Source organism: Haemorhous mexicanus, chromosome 3 (genome assembly GCF_027477595.1).
Source record: "Haemorhous mexicanus isolate bHaeMex1 chromosome 3, bHaeMex1.pri, whole genome shotgun sequence".
NCBI classification, from domain to species: Eukaryota; Metazoa; Chordata; class Aves; order Passeriformes; family Fringillidae; genus Haemorhous; species Haemorhous mexicanus.
This window is the reverse complement of record NC_082343.1, coordinates 76602794-76622822: the sequence shown is the minus strand read 5'-3', so window position 1 is coordinate 76622822 and position 20029 is coordinate 76602794. Positions and strand designations below refer to the sequence as shown.

The window sequence follows — 20029 nt, the reverse complement described above, 5'->3', positions numbered from 1 at the left end:
CAACATTCCCAGAGCTTTCAGGAATGCAATCCAAACTGCTCAACACAGACAGAGTGGAGAGGGTCACAGACTTTCACCTTTAAAACATCACTGGCAGTACACACACACGCTTAATGCATTAATCCAAGCCTGCACTGGAGCCACAACCCTTTCCCAGAATGGAGCAGGAGACGCGGCTGCCCTGCAGGAGCGACCCTGGCACTCTCAGGCCTCTTGTTGCCAAGGCAGGCACCCTGCAAGGCTATGTCTAAGCCCTAAACAGATTTACAAAAATACAATTTTGGTTCCTGTTACAGCAAAGTTTCCAGCTATATCAGCAAACATTTACATGAAATGTAAGCATCTTCGGAACAGAGCACCAAAATAAAACTCAAGTGCTTACACAGCAGAAACATATGCTGCCCTGCTCTGCTATAAACATGCTTACTTTTCCTGAGGTAGTTTGGAATTTTAGTTGCTTAATTTAAGACATTTCACAGAAAACTTCTCAACTTCTTAATCTGAAAGCTTTAGATGCTTTGAAGTTTCACAAATTAAGAGTCTAAACCAGGAGGCACAGAGTTGTCTCACTCAAAGTCTTATCCAGCATTACAATAACGGAATAAAATTGCTTTCGTTACATTAACTGAAAAAAAAACCACCACAGCATTTTCATCTGCAAGAAAGCTGCAACACACATTTATTACACATAAATTTGAAACTAAAGCTGTGAATAGAAGTGAAACCACATGCTGTATATTCACTACTCCAAGAAAAAGATGCAAAAGCTAGCAATATATCAATTTATTAAAACTGAATAATTCAATATACAACCTGTGACTACATCAAAGTACCATATTTTTAAGCAGCTCTTCATTTTTTCCCTTAAAAAATATGTAACATCTCTTAAAACCAGTAGGATTTATGTACGTTCAGCTAGAAGAATACTTAGTATAATTCTGTAAGGCAATCGTTCTCCTTTCTCACTTCTAACTGGTAGATTATCTCTGTTAAAGGATGCAAGCAATTGTTTTAAAATTTACTTAAGGTGGGTTTTGAGAAGCAAATGTGGAATTCAGTGCACTAAGTCACAAGCTAGAAATGCTGCCAAGTGTGTTACAGAAGGGATGAATAACATCAACATTATCAAGAGTAGACAGCTGAGGGCCAAACATTTGAAGTTCTATCCACTATCACATATATTGAGAAGGTGTAGAATGCTCCTAATATAAGAAAATAATTTAATACTATCTTATTTTAATAGGAATGACAATTCTGTCAATTAAAATCAAACAGTAAAAATGGACATTACATCCAACAACAGAGTACAAGAAAATCTACTTAAATCTAGTAAACTGTGGAGAACAAGTTTAAATCAGAAAATTTTAAGCTGTTATACATCCATAACAAGAAAATTAAATTCATTTATAGTGAATGTATAATGTACACTTTGATATATTATGTGCTAATTTGTGATTAATTTATTAATTTATATGGACTTATCATATTTAAGTTAACAACTCCTCTATGACAAACTTTCTTTGCAAAATATAAAATTCATAAAAACTGTCCTATAGAGTCCAAAATATTTTTAAAATGCAATCATACTGTAGAAAAAAAAGTGACACTATGTTTTGATAGGCATTACTTCCCCAAGAAGTTCCGCAATTATAAATTCCATCATGGTCACATTGTACACAATTTTTCAGCTGTATTTTTAACATGACTCAAAATCTGAAATGCTTATTATTATCTCAAGATAAAACTATTTGTGCAAACTTACTTGGTTCAGCCCTGGCACCATGTTTTTGAAGGAAGTCAACTATCTGAGCCAGAACCTTTTTGTTGCAATGCGTTGACAGCTCTTCATCACATTCATAACACCTAAACAAAAGAAGAAACAAACTGGAATTCAGGACTATCTGCATGCACATCCCAGCTCTAGCAACCTCCCAAACAACCTTACACAAATTACTTAAGCTCTCAGTTTCAATTTTTCACATTAAAAAAATGGAATAGAATTGAATTCCTTCATCTCATACATGCTCTTCTATAGATCAGTCCCAATTCTCTGTGGTTCTTACAGATTTAAATAATTTCAGAGAATACAAGGGACAAACACATATTGCCTCCAGAAAGCCTACCTTTCTTCTAAAGAAAGCATTAATTTTATCTGTCAGAATCATTCTTTATCATGAGAAAACACTGCTTTAAGTGATGTGAACTCCTCAGGCACAGGCACACACAAACACCTGCATACTGATTCTTACCATATGATCCATGTGCTGAGGTTGATAACGATGCAATGAGGTTCTGTGCGTGCAGTTTGGAAATGTTTCAGAGAATGCTGGCCTTCCGAATTCTTACTACATCCCTAAAAATGGACATATCAATCCAGGAAGGGGAAGGGGGGGAAGGGAAGAAGAAAAAGACTATATTATTAGTAAATACACTACAAAAACTCCTCTTTTCAAAACTGGACAAGAAGCTATTCTGTCCTACTTATTTATCATTTGTAAGGATTGAGAGGATTTAACATTCTCATCTTTTCTACTTGGAAAAATCACTTAAAAATATAGAGAATTATTAGGTTTGCTCTAACTGAATAGAAATAATTCCTAGCTTTTGGATAAGTATTGAATAAATATTAACATACAAAAAACTATAACATTCACAAAAGAAAGAATGCTCTAGTAATTGTGAATGAAACAACTATGTAGCATATTTGGTCCACAGAATATCAAGGAAGATGACAGCCTAGGTAGCCCTCACTGCTCAAGAATGCCAAATGCATTCCAGACAGCAAATGAAAAAAGTACATAAAGTGCTTTGTACTACAAAGCTGCTCAGAACACACTATTTACGTACCACAATTTCAAGAGAAAGCATTTGCAAAGGTTCAAGAATGAACAGACTGGGACTTAGATTCAGGACTGGTCCCTGAATAGGCAAGTTTTAGAAGCTGTTAACAGCATGAACATGAAGAAGCACACAGAATTAATTCCTTTTAAAAGCCTCCTTAAGAGAAGTTTTTCAAGCAGGATATATGAGTGCTCCTCATATAGATCTAGTTAACTATCTTCTGAACCCTGTGAATAACATGTTTCTTTGCAAAATCTAATCTGTTCATATTATACTGGTAGGAGCTGGCTTCTATAGTAAAACCTACTGAAAGTAGTTTTCTATAGTGAAACCTACTGAAATTCCAAGAAAATCATTACATGCTTTGTTCAGGCAACTATTGGCTGAACTAAGCTTGATACTGTCCATAAACTGAATTTTGCTGTATCAAGCAAATTTTTTCTTTACTTCACTCCCAGGGCACAAATCTGGGAAAGCCCTTGGGGTCAGGACCTGCCATTTTGAACTCCAAGGCCATGATCTGACATTATAACTGATCCATTCTAATGACTCGTTGCCACAGGAGCAGCATTCTCACTCCATCACAGTCCTTTCTCCCTGGTTTCAGTCAAATCTAGCAATTGAGTCTCCACAGCACAAGTTCATTCAGCAACAGACATGTTTGGTTTTTCATTCATTCCTATTTATGGGAACTCCTGCCAGAGGAGCCAGCTGAACAGATGCATTTTGCAGCCACATAGTTCCCAGAGCCAATTCTCTGTAAGTGGCAAGAGGATGCAGATAAGAACAGAGAAAAGGCAGGACCATCACTACTTGTGATGCCACAACACACTGTGACACATAAAGCTAACCCTAAACACTGCCAAAAACGAACAGGAACATAAGGTCACACCCCACTTCCCCAGGAAGCTGAAGCAGGGACTCTCACAACTAAGCAGTTGCGTCACACTGTTCCTCTGGAGGTAATGAGATGCCAAACAGACAAGGATCCACAACATATCCTTCAGAAACTCCACCTTTGCAAACTGAGCACACATGCTTACCTGAAAGCCACATTTGAGACACAGCCAGATGTCTGAAGGTGCCACGGGCTCACCGTCGCTCACCCGCCTCTCCTTCAGGCATTCTGCACACACTGACCACACGCTCTGAGCCACTGCTCTCTTCACATGGTGCACATCCACTGCCTGGCTCACGTGCTGGCAGGTGAGCCCTGCAGAAAATAACACATACTCACTTTTATCCATCCAAAATAATAGCTATGGAAGAGAGCACATGTACACTGAAAGACCATAATCTTCAATTAATTCAGCACCAGGAAAAAAAACAGCAAAGAATTAAAGTAGGAAAGATCAGCCAGCTGCTCCCCACATACTGAATTTTATGACGGAATCTCTTTTAGTCTTTCCATAATGGAAATTCTTTTCAACTCAATAAATGCCACCTCTTAAAACCAGATAAACTAGTTCGTACAAAAGTACAAGGATTACTTTTGTACAAAACTAATTTCCCTGGTTTTTGACAATAAAATAATAGATAAATCTATTTATGCATATAACAACACAGGCCATTGACCTCTTTTCAACCCATAAAGAAAGATTTTCAAACACCCATGCATCCCTACTACAACTGCTCATCCTGAATGTGAATATCAACCATTCTTCTCTGTCATATTTTTTTGCAAAAATTTCACTATATCACAGAATAAGCTAAGTTTGAAGTAACCTCTGAAGGCCATCTTGTCCAAGCCCTCACTTAAAGCACTACCAAATATTAATTTAGGTCTGTTTGCTCATGGTTTTGTTCAGCTGTATGTTAAGTATCATCAAGGACTGAGGCTTCACCAACTCACTAGAAAATCAGGTTTCTGTCTGACCACTCTCAGAGTGAATAAAACAAATTTCCTCATACCTAGTCAAATTTTCCATGCCCTAAATTTGATCTGTTGCCTTTAGTCCTCTCATTGTGGTCTTCCTGCAAGAATCTGGTTCTGCCTTCTCGGTAACTACCATCAGGCAGTGAATGAAAGAAATTATACTTTCACTCCTTTGGCTAAAAAAAGACATTCCCTTCAGCCCCTCTTCCCACATCATGTTCTCAATCTCCTTAAAAATGTGGAAGGGGTGAACCACTGGCCTCACTGACAAGTCAGCCTTTCTTGTAAGAGAGAGCGACAACTGAGCACGGTTCTCCCAGTGAAGTCCCCCAAGCGCTGAAAAGATGGAAAGAATCACCTGCCTGTCCCGCCCTCTCATTAATACAATCCTGCCTACAGTAGGCACAAACAGCACAGCTTGGTTTTATTCAGTGTGTGCATTAGGATCCTCAGGACCTTTTATGTAAAGATGCCTTAATTCCCACCCTGTAATGGCATGTGGTTATGCCCAGGTGCCAAACTCTCCACTTGCCACTGCTGAACGTTGAGAAGTTTCTGCCAACCCATTTCTCTAGCCAGTCTAAGTCACTCTGAATGGCAGACCTATCCTCCTGCTTATCAGCTGGCCTCCTCAATTTTTTGCCATAAAGAGATAGCAGAGCACAGCCTCACAATGACATCAGCCAGTTTTCTCAGCACTTTCAGATGCATTCCATCTGACCCCAAGGACTTGTGTGCATCCAGTTCGTTTAGCAATTCTTAATCTTCTACTGTGGACAATGTTTATACCCCAGAGTCTGCCATTAACGTCAGGAGCCAGGGAAGATCAAGTGCAGAGCTTACATGTGAAGACAGGAGCAAAGGAAGAACTGAGTTCCTCAGCCTTTTCCCACATCCTGAGTCCCTAGAACCCCTGCCCCCTCATGCAGCAGGTTTGCACTCACCCTAGTCTCCATTTTACTGCCACTGTATCCATAAAGGCTCATCTTACTCTTTACACCCCTCACCAGACCCAATTCTAACTGAAGTTGCTTTACCTAGTCCCTAATCCTGCACACTCCAGACCTCTGCAAAGGCAGCCCAAACCTGCCTCCACCCTCTCTGCCATTCCTTCTTCCCTCTGAGCCCAGCTGGAAGCTCCCTGTTCAGCCACACAGCCTCCTGCCACACGTGCCTGACCTCACATGGAGAGGTTGTCATCGAAGATCAAACAACTCTCCAGCCCTTCAGGGAACTCATGTAGTGTAACAACTGATCATGTCGTAAACACCTGACTGGGGATATTTCTGTTACAATTCAAGCAAGAAAAGGATTTCATGATACCAATGATTTGTGGTTTTCATCAGTCAACATCCTCAACCTCAGGACAAACATCACCCTACAAACTTACCTGAAATATCATCTGAAGAGTCCTCATCCTGTGGCCTGTTAGGCCTTTTGCTTCTCTTTGGCTTCTCAGGGTTGGTTCTTGATGGATCTTTCACCCGCATCTGTTGCTTACTAGGAAAGACAAACAGAAGTAATGTTATTGTTTATTGAAATGTTTCACTGAATGCAGCAAGTTTGAACTCTCAAAGCACAAGATCCAATCACACAGTCGAACACCACAAACACAGTTTTAAGCTTGGTCTAATGTCACTTATTGTGTAACAAGGAGTATGAATGTGTGAGGAATGAAGTCTTAGAAATGTCACAACAGCAGTTAGACTACAGGACACTATGAATTGTAGCTGTAAGAAAAGGGGACACATGCACACTCACTTCTAGGCAGTGGTGTTAAATATCTGAGGCATTGAAATTTTCTTTATTTTTTTTTCAAAGTAAGTTATTACAACCACAACATACCAGAAAAATTTCATCAAAATAAATGTTTCTCTTTCTTAGCATATACCCCTCATGAAAGGTTTCAGTCATTATTTACCCTTGGCACATTCCCTAAAGGTTTTTGAGCAATTTCAAACAGTGTAAGAAAATAAAAGTCTTCCAAATCTGATTAAAGTGTCCTATCCTACAAAGGATGACTGACTGGAGTGCAAACTGATCCCTCTATTAAACATTGGAGAATCCATAAAGATGAAGTCTCTCATAGGAATTTGTGTCATTAATCAAGGAGTCCTATGAGGAACAGAATTAAAGCATAGATATTTGCCAGTAAACTTTAAGAAAATCATTAGAGAATTCAGCACACCAGTCATTTAATCAAAATCCAAATGTGAATCCACTGAAGGACTGTAGCTGTGCACCATACAGATAGCAGCTGGGGCTTAGTTTACAGTTTGTCTTTTAATGGTGTGGTTCATAAAAACAGATTTTTGTTTTCACATTCAAAGCATATGAATGTAAAATAGTCAAATACTCATACACTGCAAACATGTGAGCCATTCTGTTCAGAAATAAAATGACATTTTGTCAGAAACAGGCTAGTAATGTCACCTGAGCCAACATGACCAAAGATTTTCAACTGTGCTACTGCATTTAGGTATAGGAAACCTCTAAAATGCCCTACATTTGGGAATAGCAAAAGGTATATTCCTACTACAGATCAATTAGTTAAGTTTGTCAGAGTTTAGCAAGTTTGTCTACTTAAGATTTTTTAATCTTTTCTGTATGTGCATTTAGACCTTTGTATTACTGAAGCTCTGAGAGACACAGGAAACAACCAGCATATTGAATTCAATATTCCCTCTCCTTACTTATCCACTAAGCCAATGAGTAGAACAGTCATCAATATTGATATTAGAGCACCACCACCACTGATACCTTAACAGCCTTCCCTGAAGCAAAGCAGGCAGCAGGCAATCTGTACCATCAAGCTCCTGTTCCAAGTTCCTACACATTTGGATAGACATCCCTGCATCTGTCCTACATCCCTACCTTACATACTGTTAGTGCTAGAGGTTTTCTGCATGAATCTACCATGAGAGATTTGCTTTGGACAAGTCACATTTTCGTATAGTATAAAAGAAATCTTTACTCACTGCTTCCTTGCATCTACAGCTTCGTGTCTCCTCAAGCCTTCAAAATACAGCACTTTTTTTTACAGAAATTAGCTTATACTATATTAAATACCATGATGTTCTTAAATTACAGATTTCAAATTTTCCTATACTTATAGTTATAAAGCCTAGACATGCAAGTGAACAGTGCCACTGAATTCAGCTTTGCTGATTTCATGGGTTCACAATTCCTGTTCATACAGTAAGAAAGGTCTAAATATTCAAGCTCCTGACTATATATTTTCAACAGATGTTAGCACACCTAATGTCCATCAACAGCCATGCAATCTGGCATCCTTAGAACATGAGGAAGCTCAAACAACTTCAGCTATATCTTTCTGCCTTGGCAGCTTCTCATATATACCCAAGTTTCATGTGAAACTACCCATCACCTCCTGTCACACTGCCACTTAACTGAGCACAAGAGTCATCAAGACATTCATCAAACAGTAGGGCCAAAAGAGTCAATAGCAAAGACAGCAAAAATGTCCTCCCTAAAGGAACACAGTTGTGTTTAGGTGATTCAACATTGACATAAACAATCTATGAGTTCGTTTCAGCATAACAATTTTGATGTCTTTGGACAGATTATGTAAGACTGTCCAAAGCACAGACTTCACCCCAATGAAAGTCATCTTGGTATCAGTACACTTAGAGAGCTCCAATAAATAATTGTGGGCCCAACCAGCCGAAATACAAACAAGTCTTTCCCACGTGTGGAATCCCTATCCACAGCACAGGTGATAGATACAACCTGGATCAGGGCAAACACAGCCCACTGCTGAACCCATATCCTAGGGACCCTCAGGACACAGGGAATAAAAAGCGTCAGGTGATACCCACAATGACTGAAAGCATGGCACTTCAAGCCCAACCTAAGCAACATGGCATTAGAAATGAACACTAGCATAAGAAGCTGCACTCCCACTGCACAGCACAGACACTTTTCAGTCTCCTTTCACTAAGAGCAGGCAGAGGAAAAGACAACACGGACCATTAGATTAATTACTTTTCATGGACATACACACAGACAGACATCCATCAGACAATGGTTACTGACCTGTGAGCTCTTGGAAAAACCAGAGCATATCAAGGACTCAGCCAGGGTTTGTGCCTGATTTTGTAAAGCACAGAAGTGTGATGGAAGGGTAAGAGCAACGAGCTACTCCACATGATCTACAATGCAAGTGTATATGGAGAACTGCCTGCCCTTTTCCAGTACATTCAGGGACTGAAAACCTTACAAATTAAAGACCCCATTTAATAAAAACATGATCAACATCAATCAACATAATTGCAAAATCAAAATGCTTATGACAGGAATTTGATTATTATATTTAATTGAGTTAAACAAGGAAGAAACTTAGGATGCTTCAGAAATATTTCAGAGAGAATATAAATAATAAAAGATTTGAGTTTTTGTTGGAACAAACTGACTCAAGAAAGCATAAAATATAGCTAAGAAAAAACCAAAAGGGATGCTCTATAGCTTATTGTTGGACACAGGCACAAGCCATTCAGGACAAGCAGGCAAAAGAGAAAAGAACAATTCAGACAAAATTAACTTGACACACTGAAGATTAAAAACCATGGAAGTATTGCCATGATTTGCCTCCTTTCAACCCACTCTCATTTTCTTTTAATCTGTCCAATGAGAATTTTCTGTCTACGGCCACCAACTATTCTAAAGGGGAAAGACTCTCCTCCTTTTCCTATGCAGAAAGAGGTCACCGTGAATCTTCCCTTGAAGTTTTCTTTTGTGATGGAAAAACAAATATATTTAAGCTTTTCATTTTGTACACATAAAATCAAGTCATGGTGCACACAATATTTGACTAATGAATCTTACAAATAAAAAGACACTGATTTTTGTGACAGAAAAACCTGAGTTTAGAGGGTATGTTAGCTCTACTCTCATCTCTACTTGGCACACAGTAAAAATCTTAAGTAGAAATTATGCCGTTTCCTTGGGAAAAAAACCCAAAAAATAGAAAAAGTTAGATTTAAAAAATCTAAACCTTTACCTTTTAAAAAATCATTTTGTACAAAACTAAGAACTAATCTTTGCCAAACATGTTCAGATTCTTTGAGCTCAGCATACAAGAGTTTGGAGCGTAATCATCACCATCACTAGCTATTTTCAGTTGACTTCTTACTTCTTAAAAGACTCCTAATGTCAGTCTTGCTACAAAAAGCTGATTAAGATAAAAACCTCCTCACTCAACTGCTCATTTGCACCATTCTAGAAAGAACAAACCACTTCAAAAGCAGCAGAATGATCTGCCTATCTAATTTTAAAAGCTTCAGATTTGCCTGAGTGCCAAAAATCAATTTGCTGAATTTGTTAAGTTAAATCTACAGTGTGCCTAGACTATTTTAAATTTAAGATATGCTTGATATAGTCTATATTTAACAGCATTAATATTCCTATATTTAGAAATTTACCCTCTTCATGAAGTATATATTTAGATACTTACAAGAGTTGAATATTGTTTCTAAAATAAGTAACGGCTATTTTTAAAAAAATTTACATTTTACAGTAATTCAGTAGAGCTAAGACCAATAAAAGTTACAAGGCTAGTATGAACTAAAAATCACTTTTCCTTAGGAAACCAACCCAACCCAACCAACCAGGTTATTCCTCTTCACAACATTTTTATGCAAGAGAGTTGGAGAACCAAACTGTCTTCACTATCTGCACTTCCAAAAACCTTTTCCCATCTTACCATCTTGCACTTCTCACTTGGAAGATGAGTCTCTCCTCCTAGAATGTCTAGTGTTCACTTACTAAATGTTGAAATGTGTCACCTTAGTGAGTCTTCCCATGCTGCACCTTCACCATGATGCTTTTAAGAAACACAGACCAGACTACCAGTATGTTAGAGAAATAACCTGCTGCACTGATTAATATCATATCACTGCTTCCATCTGCCTAGATCCACTTTTCCACTCCTCTTATAATTAGGGTGCGAGCTCTTTCAGATACGTGTCACATTTTTGTTCTTATCTGTGTAATACATATTACAATTTTTTTTTTGATTCTTTATTAACTAGGAGGATTCCAGTTGCATTACTACAATGCAAGCAAGATAAAAATTATGCAAAACCCACCAGCCTGTTTAAGCATCTGACCCTATGAAATGTAGCCAAATGAGTCTACAGAAAATCTCCAGACACTATTTTGGATGTGGGCAATACTCTCCCAGTAAGACTGCCCATTGGCTGTGAAATCAGTACTGTTAATTATTTCATCAGTGAGCACCTCAATTCAAAGAAGCTGGGGCAAATATATTTACCTCAATCCCTTAATTCATCTGAGGTAGCCTAAATTCCAGCTGTCTCACTACCTGTTGTCAAACTTTCAAGTTAAAATTGTATCATTTTACGTTGCTGATGCAAAGAAAAACCTGGGTCACACTGAATACTGGGAAAAATTAACATTTTCATATGACTTAACAGAACTGCCCAGCTGTAAACAGCAGCCTTGCACCAAAGGGGTGAAGGAACAGCACAGATGTGCAGATTAAGTCCAAAGATGCTTTGAAACACATCTGTGAAAGGTCCCTGTATGGATCAGTAATGCCAGATCCTCTGCAGAACTGCTACATATTTTGATGTAAGCCGCAACTTGATACATTCTGGATGTCGGTTCCCAGCATTACCTGTGGCATTTTGCCTTGCTTGCCACTAGACCAAGTGTCACCCAATCAAAAGAGGCACCACATCCATCACGGTCAGCAGCTGGGCAGTGTCACCCATCAGCAGGCCAGGAGGCTCAGCGCTCTGACAGCCACCAAAACCTTTCAGAAAACAAGCCCCCGCTGCCTGCGAGAGCAGTAAAAGGACCAGAATTGCTGACTGGTAGTGGCAGCGAAGCTTCTTCCCCCGGAAAATGTCATCTGAAATTCTGAAAGCGTCATCTCCTAGATTTCCTAACCCAAAGGCACATCACACATCCTACACTGTCACTGGAGCTCAAACGCCAATCCCGGCATAGCATTACAGTCCTAAAAAGGGTGAGACACTGATGTACTTTTGGAGCAAGGAGTGGAGATGGAGGCTTTGGACCGCTAGACACAACTTTCCAAGTGACAGTAAAAATCTCACAGCCTCTCTCACTTTCAGTAATCCACTTCAGCCAGCTGCTCATGCCAAGCATATTCTATCAACTTTCATGTCTGTATCCGCCACAATCCCCCTCGGATTTCCTTCTAAAACCACCCGCTACAGAAAAATTACCTCTAAGGATGAACAGAAGCCAGATACGTCCAGAAACAAACTGAAAAGACTCTGTAACCGAATTTATGACTAGAGTATATTAAAGCTCTAAGTGGGTAAAAAGAGTAGCATTTTGATGACATTTTTTTGCTAGTATCTTACAGCAAAGTTTTATGGAAAATTTCAGCTACACCTGGCAATATGCAGCCCCATAAAGCAAACTGCAACTTTTGTTTATGTTCTTTATCCCACATTAAATGTTTGGGGTTTTTTATAACATACCAAAAGGGAAAAACATCTGGAAAGATTCATGTGTGGTCCAACATAGGTCTTTCTAGAAAATTCATCTTTTATTTAAAAAAAAAACATCTAAGTACCATAAAAAGAGCCATAGCTTATAACTAATGATGCAAGGTAAAACTTTGTATGCAAAAAGGCAGTCAGATGACAGACTGTGCACTCCCATGATATAAATAACAACATTACTGTACAGTCACCACAGAAAATCTGAGGGCATAAGAACTGAAACAGCTGGAAAGTAACCAGTGAGCTCACAGTACCTCGCCAGGATAACCATGTTGGCAAAAACTGTGGAAAAAGCACTCAAGAAAATAAAGGGCAATATGAGCAAAGGATGAACTTTGAAGAAATGCTCATTCTGTGAATTCAAATAAATAAAAAAGGAACAGTGTTTGAAGCCTGTGTGTGAGACAGAAGGCTGAAACCCACACAATACAATACTTTAAGCTAAGGCTCCTGCTGTACCTCCACCTAAAGGGCTGATTTGGAGAAAATAAAGGAAGACAATGGCTGCCCCTGACTTCCCATCTATTCTGGAAGGGTGTTGTGGGAGTTGGTTGATCAGTGGGAACAGATAAAACAGTAAGTTACTACTAGTTGGAGCTCTTTGAAAGTCCAAGTCTTGCCATCAAGAACAAAATATTTAATTCCATTTTTTTTCCTCCACACAGACTGCCCCAGTTTGCTTTGATGGCACGTCTGAAGCAGAACAACTTGTCCTCGATCTACAACTGATGCTCAAAACAGAACCCCTGAGACACTAGCTGCAGTTCTGGGAATCTCACAGAAATAAAGCTACAGAACACCACTTCTTCAATATTTCATGAAGAAACCTGACAAAATATTTACAAATGTAGTAAACACAAGAACAATTTCACAAAGGCATAATCTGCTTCAAGCCTGCACATGCTCATGCCATTACTATGTTTCTGTTTTAAAAGCTAGAAAACAAGAGCAGAAAGAATCCTTTAAATACAAGTCTGTTCTTTATGCTTGTTTGAGAGGATTATTTAATGGAACTGGAAATACTTGTAGTTAAAGATGACACGCAACTAGAATACAGTGCTACACCTGCAGCTATTGCCATATGCTTCTACATTCTTGATGTCTTCATTCTACTGCACTTACGTTTAATATGCTGTTGTGAATACCCTGTTTAATAGTGCAAGTAGCAACACAGGTACAGCAAGAGCAGGACAAAGTCCTAAAGTAAAGGACAAATAACAGCAAAAGAAAGAAAGAAAGAAAAAAAACCCCAGAAATCAAAACAGAGAATCCCAGTAACAACTCAAACGTGGAGAGTTGCAGCTATGGGTATAGAACACCACGTCTCAGGCTAACCGTGAAGACCGGCACCGGGCTGTCATACGATCCCTGGGCACGGACATCTCCGCGCCCGCCCAACACCGCGCTTGAGGCCGCGGCGGCGGCAGCTGCAGGCCAGCACACGCAGCCGGAGCCGAGCGCTCACGGCAGCCCCGCGCCCTCCGCCAAGTGACCGGGCCGTACGTTCAACGCGGCCCCAGGCGCTGCCACCGACCGCCCTTAGTCCAACACACCGAGAGACGCGCTGCGGCTCACGGAGGCGGCCCGGCGCTGCCGTTCTCATGTCTCGGCAGGGTTAACCCGCTCCACACCGACACCGGGCGGTCGCCACCAGCAGCTCGTCGCCGGCGACCCAACACGAGCCGCACTTGGCCACCAGCCCGGCGGGAGAAACGCCGGACAGCGCTGCCGCGGGCGCCGCCGGCAGCGGGGAGGGGCGGCCCGCCATGGCCGAGGCCACGGCGGGGCAGAGCCCCTTCCCACCGCCCCCAGCCCGCGCCCCGCGCCCGCCCGGCCCCCCGGGACGCGGCTCCGCAGGCCGCGGGCCCGGCCGCCGCCATGGCGGGGCCGATGGGCCCGGCCCGGCCCTCGGGACGCGGCGGAGGCTCCGCGACCCCCCCGGCTGCGCAGGACGGGCCCGGCGCGGGCCCGGCGCCCCCCGCGCTGTGCCGCCCGCCCCCTCCCCGCGCCCCGCACTCACGGAGCGGCGGGCGGCGGCGGGCGGGCGCGGCGGCGGCAGGAAGCGGCGGAGGAAGCTCCGCTCCGCTCCGCCCCCGGCCTCGCCGCGCCGCTCCCCGCCCCAGCCGCAGCCCGGGCGGCTCCGCGCGAGTGGCAGCGGGGCTGGTGCTGGTTCCCGGGCACAACGCGTGTCCCGGGTGGGAAGGGCGCGGGGGAAGCGGGGCCGCCCGGGAGCGCGCCGGGGCCCACTGAGAGGCAACAGGTAGCAACAGGTCTGGCTGCGGGGCACCCTGGAAACTCAGGGCAAAGGCTGGGGTGACCTTCACTTCTGAATTTTGCTGAAAGAGCTGGAGATGCTGCGCTGGGTTTGTGCCTGTGGGCAGCGCACTAAGAGGAAGTTTGGCAGCGCGCAGGGCTGTGGAAAGTCGTGCCCACAGGTTATGCAGCAGCGTCTGGGCCCTGCGTGGATTTTCGAGGCAGCCGCCGTGGGAGGGAGTGGTAGGAGAACAGCATCGAATGTGCATATCCCCACTGAGGACAGGCAGAGTAAAGGATGTCCAGCACTCGAAGGAGGAGCTACTGGAAACTGGTTGGGTGCCGCTGGGTTTGGGTGTGGGAGGCTGTACAGAACTGGAAAGTCAAGTGAAGAAGAGGTGAAATGAAGGAAGCTGCTGAGGGGAGGTTGACTGAATGCATTCTCTGAAGGAGAATTGAATGTGCTGCTTCCCACCTTTCACCAAGCTGCGGGAGTTTGCTAAGATTTATGTGTTCTGACCTCAAATTCTCTGAGTTTTTCACAAGATGGCTAGTGAATGCTTCCTATTTCAGCAAACAATCTAGTGTGTTCTCTCTTTTTGTACATAGTGTGATCCAGGGTCAAATCCAAACCATGAAAATCCTTCTTCCTGTGAATATGCATTTCATATGACAAGTGTTCTGGTGCTTCAGATTGAACGCTTTATGGTCCTTATGGTGATACATGCAATAAGTAGAGATTAACTGTGGTCATTATTTTACTACAGATAAAATATACAGCAAATTATACTTCAAAAGATAATTTCTAGAAGTAGTGTATTCTATACTTACCTGGTGGAAAATGGAAAATGCATTAAACCTCAATTTGTGTATAGATATACTGCTTTAGACAGACAATTTGCAAATGCCTGTCAAGGAAGCCATATGGAGAGGCTGGCAGAAGGGCAGCTAGTGAACCAGTTATATATGCCAAGTTCAATTTGTCACACTTTACAGTACCAAGAAATATTTTGTTCTCGTTTTGAGAAGGAAAACTCTAATTAGTAAAGATTCATCAACCTACTCTTCAAAGTGCATCTTTTATCAGAAGATCCAGCATGCCTGCTTTTAAAGACTAGAAATACTGGTATGTAACATATCTATAAAGGTATGCAATAAATATGGAATACTGATTTAAAATATGTGAAACAAGAGGACCCTCATTTCTCCACTCACATATGTCTTGGCCATTAGTCCTTGTGGCTAGAAGACTGACAGCTTCAAAACTAAAACTAGAGTTTCAGTTCAAAAGTGAAACATTCTGAAACTGAAACCAGGGATCATCGACTCATAGAATATCCTGAGCTGGAGGGGTCATACAGTGTTTGAGTCCAACTCCTGACTGTGCACAGTACAGGAGAATTACACACCATGTGCCTCACAACATTGTCCAAACACTTCCTGAAGTCTGGTGGGTCTGGGGCCATCACCACTTCCTTGAGGAGGCTGTTCCAGTGTCTGACCGCCCCCTGGGTGAAGGTTTTCCTAATATCTAACCTAAATCTCTGATGCAGCTTCATGCCATTCCCTCGCATCCGCTCATTGGTCACCAGAAATGAGATCGGTGCCTGGACCACATGTCCTGTGGCTGTAAGGGGACAGTGACAGTGGTGAAAGTGGTGCAGGCCAGTGCTAAAATCACTTTTTCTCCTCGACGTTACACCCAGAGGCTGGGATTTTTTAAATTTGATTTGGCATCAAAATTCCTCATCTCTGTTTCATCTCCCAGCCTTTGGTACTTTCAGGCATCTCCACAGTTTGGGCTGGCTGGTAGAATTTACCCTGCCCAGGCAATGCAGGGTAAATGTTGGATGTACCGAGGCCGGAGGCGGTGTCTGTGTGACCTGGCAGGTGCCGCGCGTGGCCACCTCGGCGTCGCTCCCCTGCGCGGGCCAGCGGCGACCGAGGCTGCGGGCCCCCGCCCCTGCGGAGAAGGCGGTGTCTCCTCCCTGCCGGCGGGGCTGGGCTGGGCTGGCCGGGCCCGGCTGGGCGGCCGCCATCGCCGGGGAGCCGGGATGGGGCTCGGGGGCTGGTGGCGGGCGGCGCGGGCCCTGCGGGCGGCGGGCGGCGGCTGGAGCCGGGCGGCAGCGCCCGGTGAGCGGGGCCGGGCGGGGATGGGTCCGTGCGGGGCTTGGCCGGCGCCCGGGCACAGCCCCGTGCGGCTGCGTTTGGCGGCGCTGCCCGCCCCGAGCGCGTCCCGCGGCCGGTCTGACCGGCTGTGCCTCCCGCCAGGCCTCCCCTGCCGCAGCCTGTGCACCGCCGCGGCGCCGAATCAGGAGCTCTCCTACCAGGAGCTCAAAGACTTGAAGAAGGCCAACGTCCTTCACATTGATGTGCGGGAGAGGTGGGAGATCGACAGGTTTGGAAAAATCCCGGAGTCCATCAATATACCCCGTAAGTTGTCAACGCCGCTGTTTGCAGGCGTCGGGTGTTCCGTGTTCCTCCTGGCTGGAATGGTCAAGTGGTGGTGACTGAGCAGAGAGGAACGCTGGTGAAAAGCTGCTAGCATGTAATGAGGCTGAATTTTTCCTCCAGAGGAGTTAGAAGTCTTGCAATGTAAACCTGTCTTTGGATGGAGAATAAACAATAGCTTGTTTTCTGTATTTCCCAGTGGGTGAATTAATGGAAGCTCTACAAATGGACCCCACGGAGTTCAAGGAGCAGTATAATCAAACTATGCCATCCAAGTCAGACCCTGTGGTTTTCTCCTGTTTGGCAGGAACAAGAAGTAAACAAGCACTTGGTTTTGCCATGTCCTTGGGTTTCAGTAGGTATGACTTTTTACTTTGTGTGTAAGGATGGGATTAATGCTCCTTCCCCCCATGAAGCAGAATACTTACCTTGTGTGCAAGGGTAAAAATGTATATGTGGAATATGAACAAAACAATTGGTACTTGAGTTAGATACCTCCTCTTGTCTCCACTGAACCTGGAAGGATGCCATTGGGTGTTGCAGCAAAGTGAGGTGTACTATCCTCTGAAACAACCCTTCAGTGGCTCTGCACATGTGCCACTGGTGACACAAACTGCTGCAAGACCCTGCCACTGAAGGGTCCTTCTGCCTCTTAGGGCTCCCTTACCGAGATGTTTCTTCCTCAAAGAGCTCCATAAGCATTAGTCCTGAGATGCAGGAAGATTGTAAAGGTGGAGAACTGCTTGTTTTGGTAGTAGTACAGTCTTAAATTGTTTGAGAAACCACACCCTTTGTTGAATTGCAGTTCTACCTTTACAGTTCACTGTTGACAAAGGATGCCTTCACTTCCTGTAAAGCTTTGGATTTGCCAGGAATAAAGCAGTGAAGGCAATAGTTGACAAAACAATGAGATGATGATAGAGTGAAATGCAACATTTGGTTTGCAGAATTGTTAAACCTATCTTAGGAAGGTGCTTTGCTGTCTTGAAGACTGCAGATAAAATTTAAGACATTGGTTATCTGCCGATGTTTTCACTGAACTGCAATTCAGGAACTGGAACACTCACATTATTTCTAGTCAAAAGTATGGAAGCATGTTCTTGTTTCAGAGTGAAAAATATCCTCCAATACCTGTTTTTCATAATGCCCAATTGAAGGAGTGAATATTGTTTTGCATAGTGGATTTTTGTTAGAGTTTAGTTTTGCACAGGTTGATGTCAGACCTATAGAGAGAGCATGTAGGTTTGCAAGGAAGTAAAGATCAGTGTGCAGGGTTTATTTGGTGACAACTGAAGTATAAGACATAATAAATAGATGTGTATATCTCCCACTGCTCTAAGTCTCTTCTCAGTCTTTTAAAAAAGAACTGGCAACTGTTTCATTGATCCAGCTACTATTTCTTGCTTGATATTTGAACAACATTGTAATTTGGAAGAAAAGAGTTACAGAACTCACTGCATGGAAGCAGGCAGTATTAGAGTAAAAGGAATGTCAGTCTGGCTCATTGAAGCTAGGTACAAGTGTATATGGTTGCAGAGAATTTCTGTGTTTTCTCTTTATTTTAATCTGGTTTTTGAAGGGTTTTTTTTGTTTGTTTGTTGGGTTTTGTGTGTTTATTTTTTACTTTTGGTTTCAGTCTTTTTTGCTGTGTTGTCTTTAAGGGACAATATTAAGGACTCTTCTTGAGAAAGGTATCTTCTGCATATTTTCAGAGTTCAGCAGTATGCTGGTGGCTTTGATGACTGGGTAAAACATGAACCTCCAGAAAAGAAATGAAGATGACAGCCCCACCCCTTACCCTATCAAGGCTTCAGGATGGTTTGGAGGTTTTAGCAAACCACATGCATTCCACTTCCATAATAAAGCTCACTACTGACTTCTTGTGTCAATGGACATTCACCTTCAAACAGCCATGCATATCAACTGCTTAGTTTAAATTATACCTGAAGACTATGACACAAACAGAGGACATTAAATTTGCTCAATCTTTCAACCTTTATTTTGGGTTATGGTTTTGGTGAATGCATGTGACGAGACCCTAAGTGCAGATTATGTTTACTTTTTTGTATGTAGTTTATGACTGCTTAAACCAATGATGATAGGACAAATAAAATTATTATTTCTCAAATACCTGTGTCGGGTAGTTGCTTTAGAATTTGTTAGAATAGTCAAACTGCAGATATTCTAGTATCAAGGGATCAAGGGGACAACAGAAACCTACTGCTGGCTCTGTTGCGCCAGGCCTCAATGCCTTTTGAAGATCATTAAGGTCAGAGTGTATAGAGGATTTCATGATTTAGTTAAATGTATAATTCATCATGCTTTGCTGTATTGATCAAGCCACAAAACTTCAGCATACAAATGAACAAAGCAAGGTAATCAATGAAGTCGGTACTTAGTCATGAGCAGCCAGTGCTTCCATTTGTAGCTAAATTAACATTTCTTGGGAACATCTAAAACTACATAACCACTATATTAAAAAATAAACAAGTTATTCTGTGTTACACCAAGATCTATCTAGCCCGCTATTGTCTGTTTGGCAGCAACTGGTAATAAACATCTGCGGAAGAGCATTAAACAGGATTAGTATGTAGTGGTACAATCTCCAGATTACTCCCATTTACAACTCAGAGTGCTTCAGGCTTTGCATGTCTTACTGTATTTGGGTATTTCAAAATTTTCAACAGAAACTCCCATCAGACACAGCAGTGGTGAGAATCTTTCCTTTTGTTGCTTCCCAACTTGCCATGTATTCATCAGCTGCTCTGGCTTCTTCTGTCAGAAGTGAGCAGTTGTCCCCTATCAGTCCTCACACGACCTCTGATTTTTCTAGACCCATTGTCTTTTCTAAACTGAGGAGATTTTGAGTTTTTTTTTTTTTTTATAATGGGAAAATTACTCTATACCTCTTTTTTATTTTCCTTTTTTATTAATCGTGGTAGGTTTTTTGCAAGATTTTTGCTCAAACTATTTGCAGCTTACCAAATTACATGATCCTTTCTAATTTGCCTTCCAAATGACGGGGTTTGGGTTAAATAACTTGTCTGATAAAGTTTGTTTCCTTTGGAATTTTTCTTTAAGTCTTTTT

General features: G+C 42.3%; 2 protein-coding genes across 8 annotated transcripts in view; one reads left to right on the top strand and one right to left on the bottom strand.

Annotated features, from left to right (window-relative positions):
• Nucleotides 1–14357, bottom strand: part of USP45 (ubiquitin specific peptidase 45) — a 48409-nt gene extending 34052 nt beyond the window's left edge. For 3 of the 6 annotated variants that reach the window (XR_009485864.1, XM_059842401.1, XM_059842402.1), the window contains exons 1-5: nt 13791–13912; nt 6108–6217; nt 3885–4054; nt 2250–2353; nt 1763–1863 (exon numbers count right to left, since the gene is read on the bottom strand). Coding sequence is in view for 5 of the 6 variants with exons in the window: in XM_059842401.1 (XP_059698384.1) it covers nt 1763–1863; nt 2250–2353; nt 3885–4054; nt 6108–6217; nt 13791–13840 (535 nt within the window). In the remaining variant the exon portion in view is untranslated. Of the gene's footprint in view, nt 1–1762; nt 1864–2249; nt 2354–3884; nt 4055–6107; nt 6218–13790; nt 13915–14257 lie in introns of those variants that run through there. The other 3 variants (XM_059842397.1, XM_059842400.1, XM_059842396.1) reach the window with 3 other exon arrangements.
• Nucleotides 14358–16091: 1734 nt separating this feature from the next.
• On the top strand, nt 16092–19069 carry TSTD3 (thiosulfate sulfurtransferase like domain containing 3). Of its 2 annotated transcripts, none has more exons than XM_059842404.1 (4): nt 16092–16623; nt 16762–16923; nt 17141–17296; nt 18654–19069. In XM_059842404.1, exons 1-4 carry the CDS (start codon nt 16107–16109, stop codon nt 18689–18691), a joined length of 873 nt encoding a protein of 290 aa, XP_059698387.1. In that variant the 5' UTR covers nt 16092–16106; the 3' UTR covers nt 18692–19069. The 2 variants fall into 2 exon arrangements, with proteins under 2 accessions (XP_059698387.1, XP_059698386.1); XM_059842403.1 differs by having other exon boundaries at nt 17141–17300.
• The last annotated feature ends 960 nt before the right edge of the window (nt 19070–20029 follow it).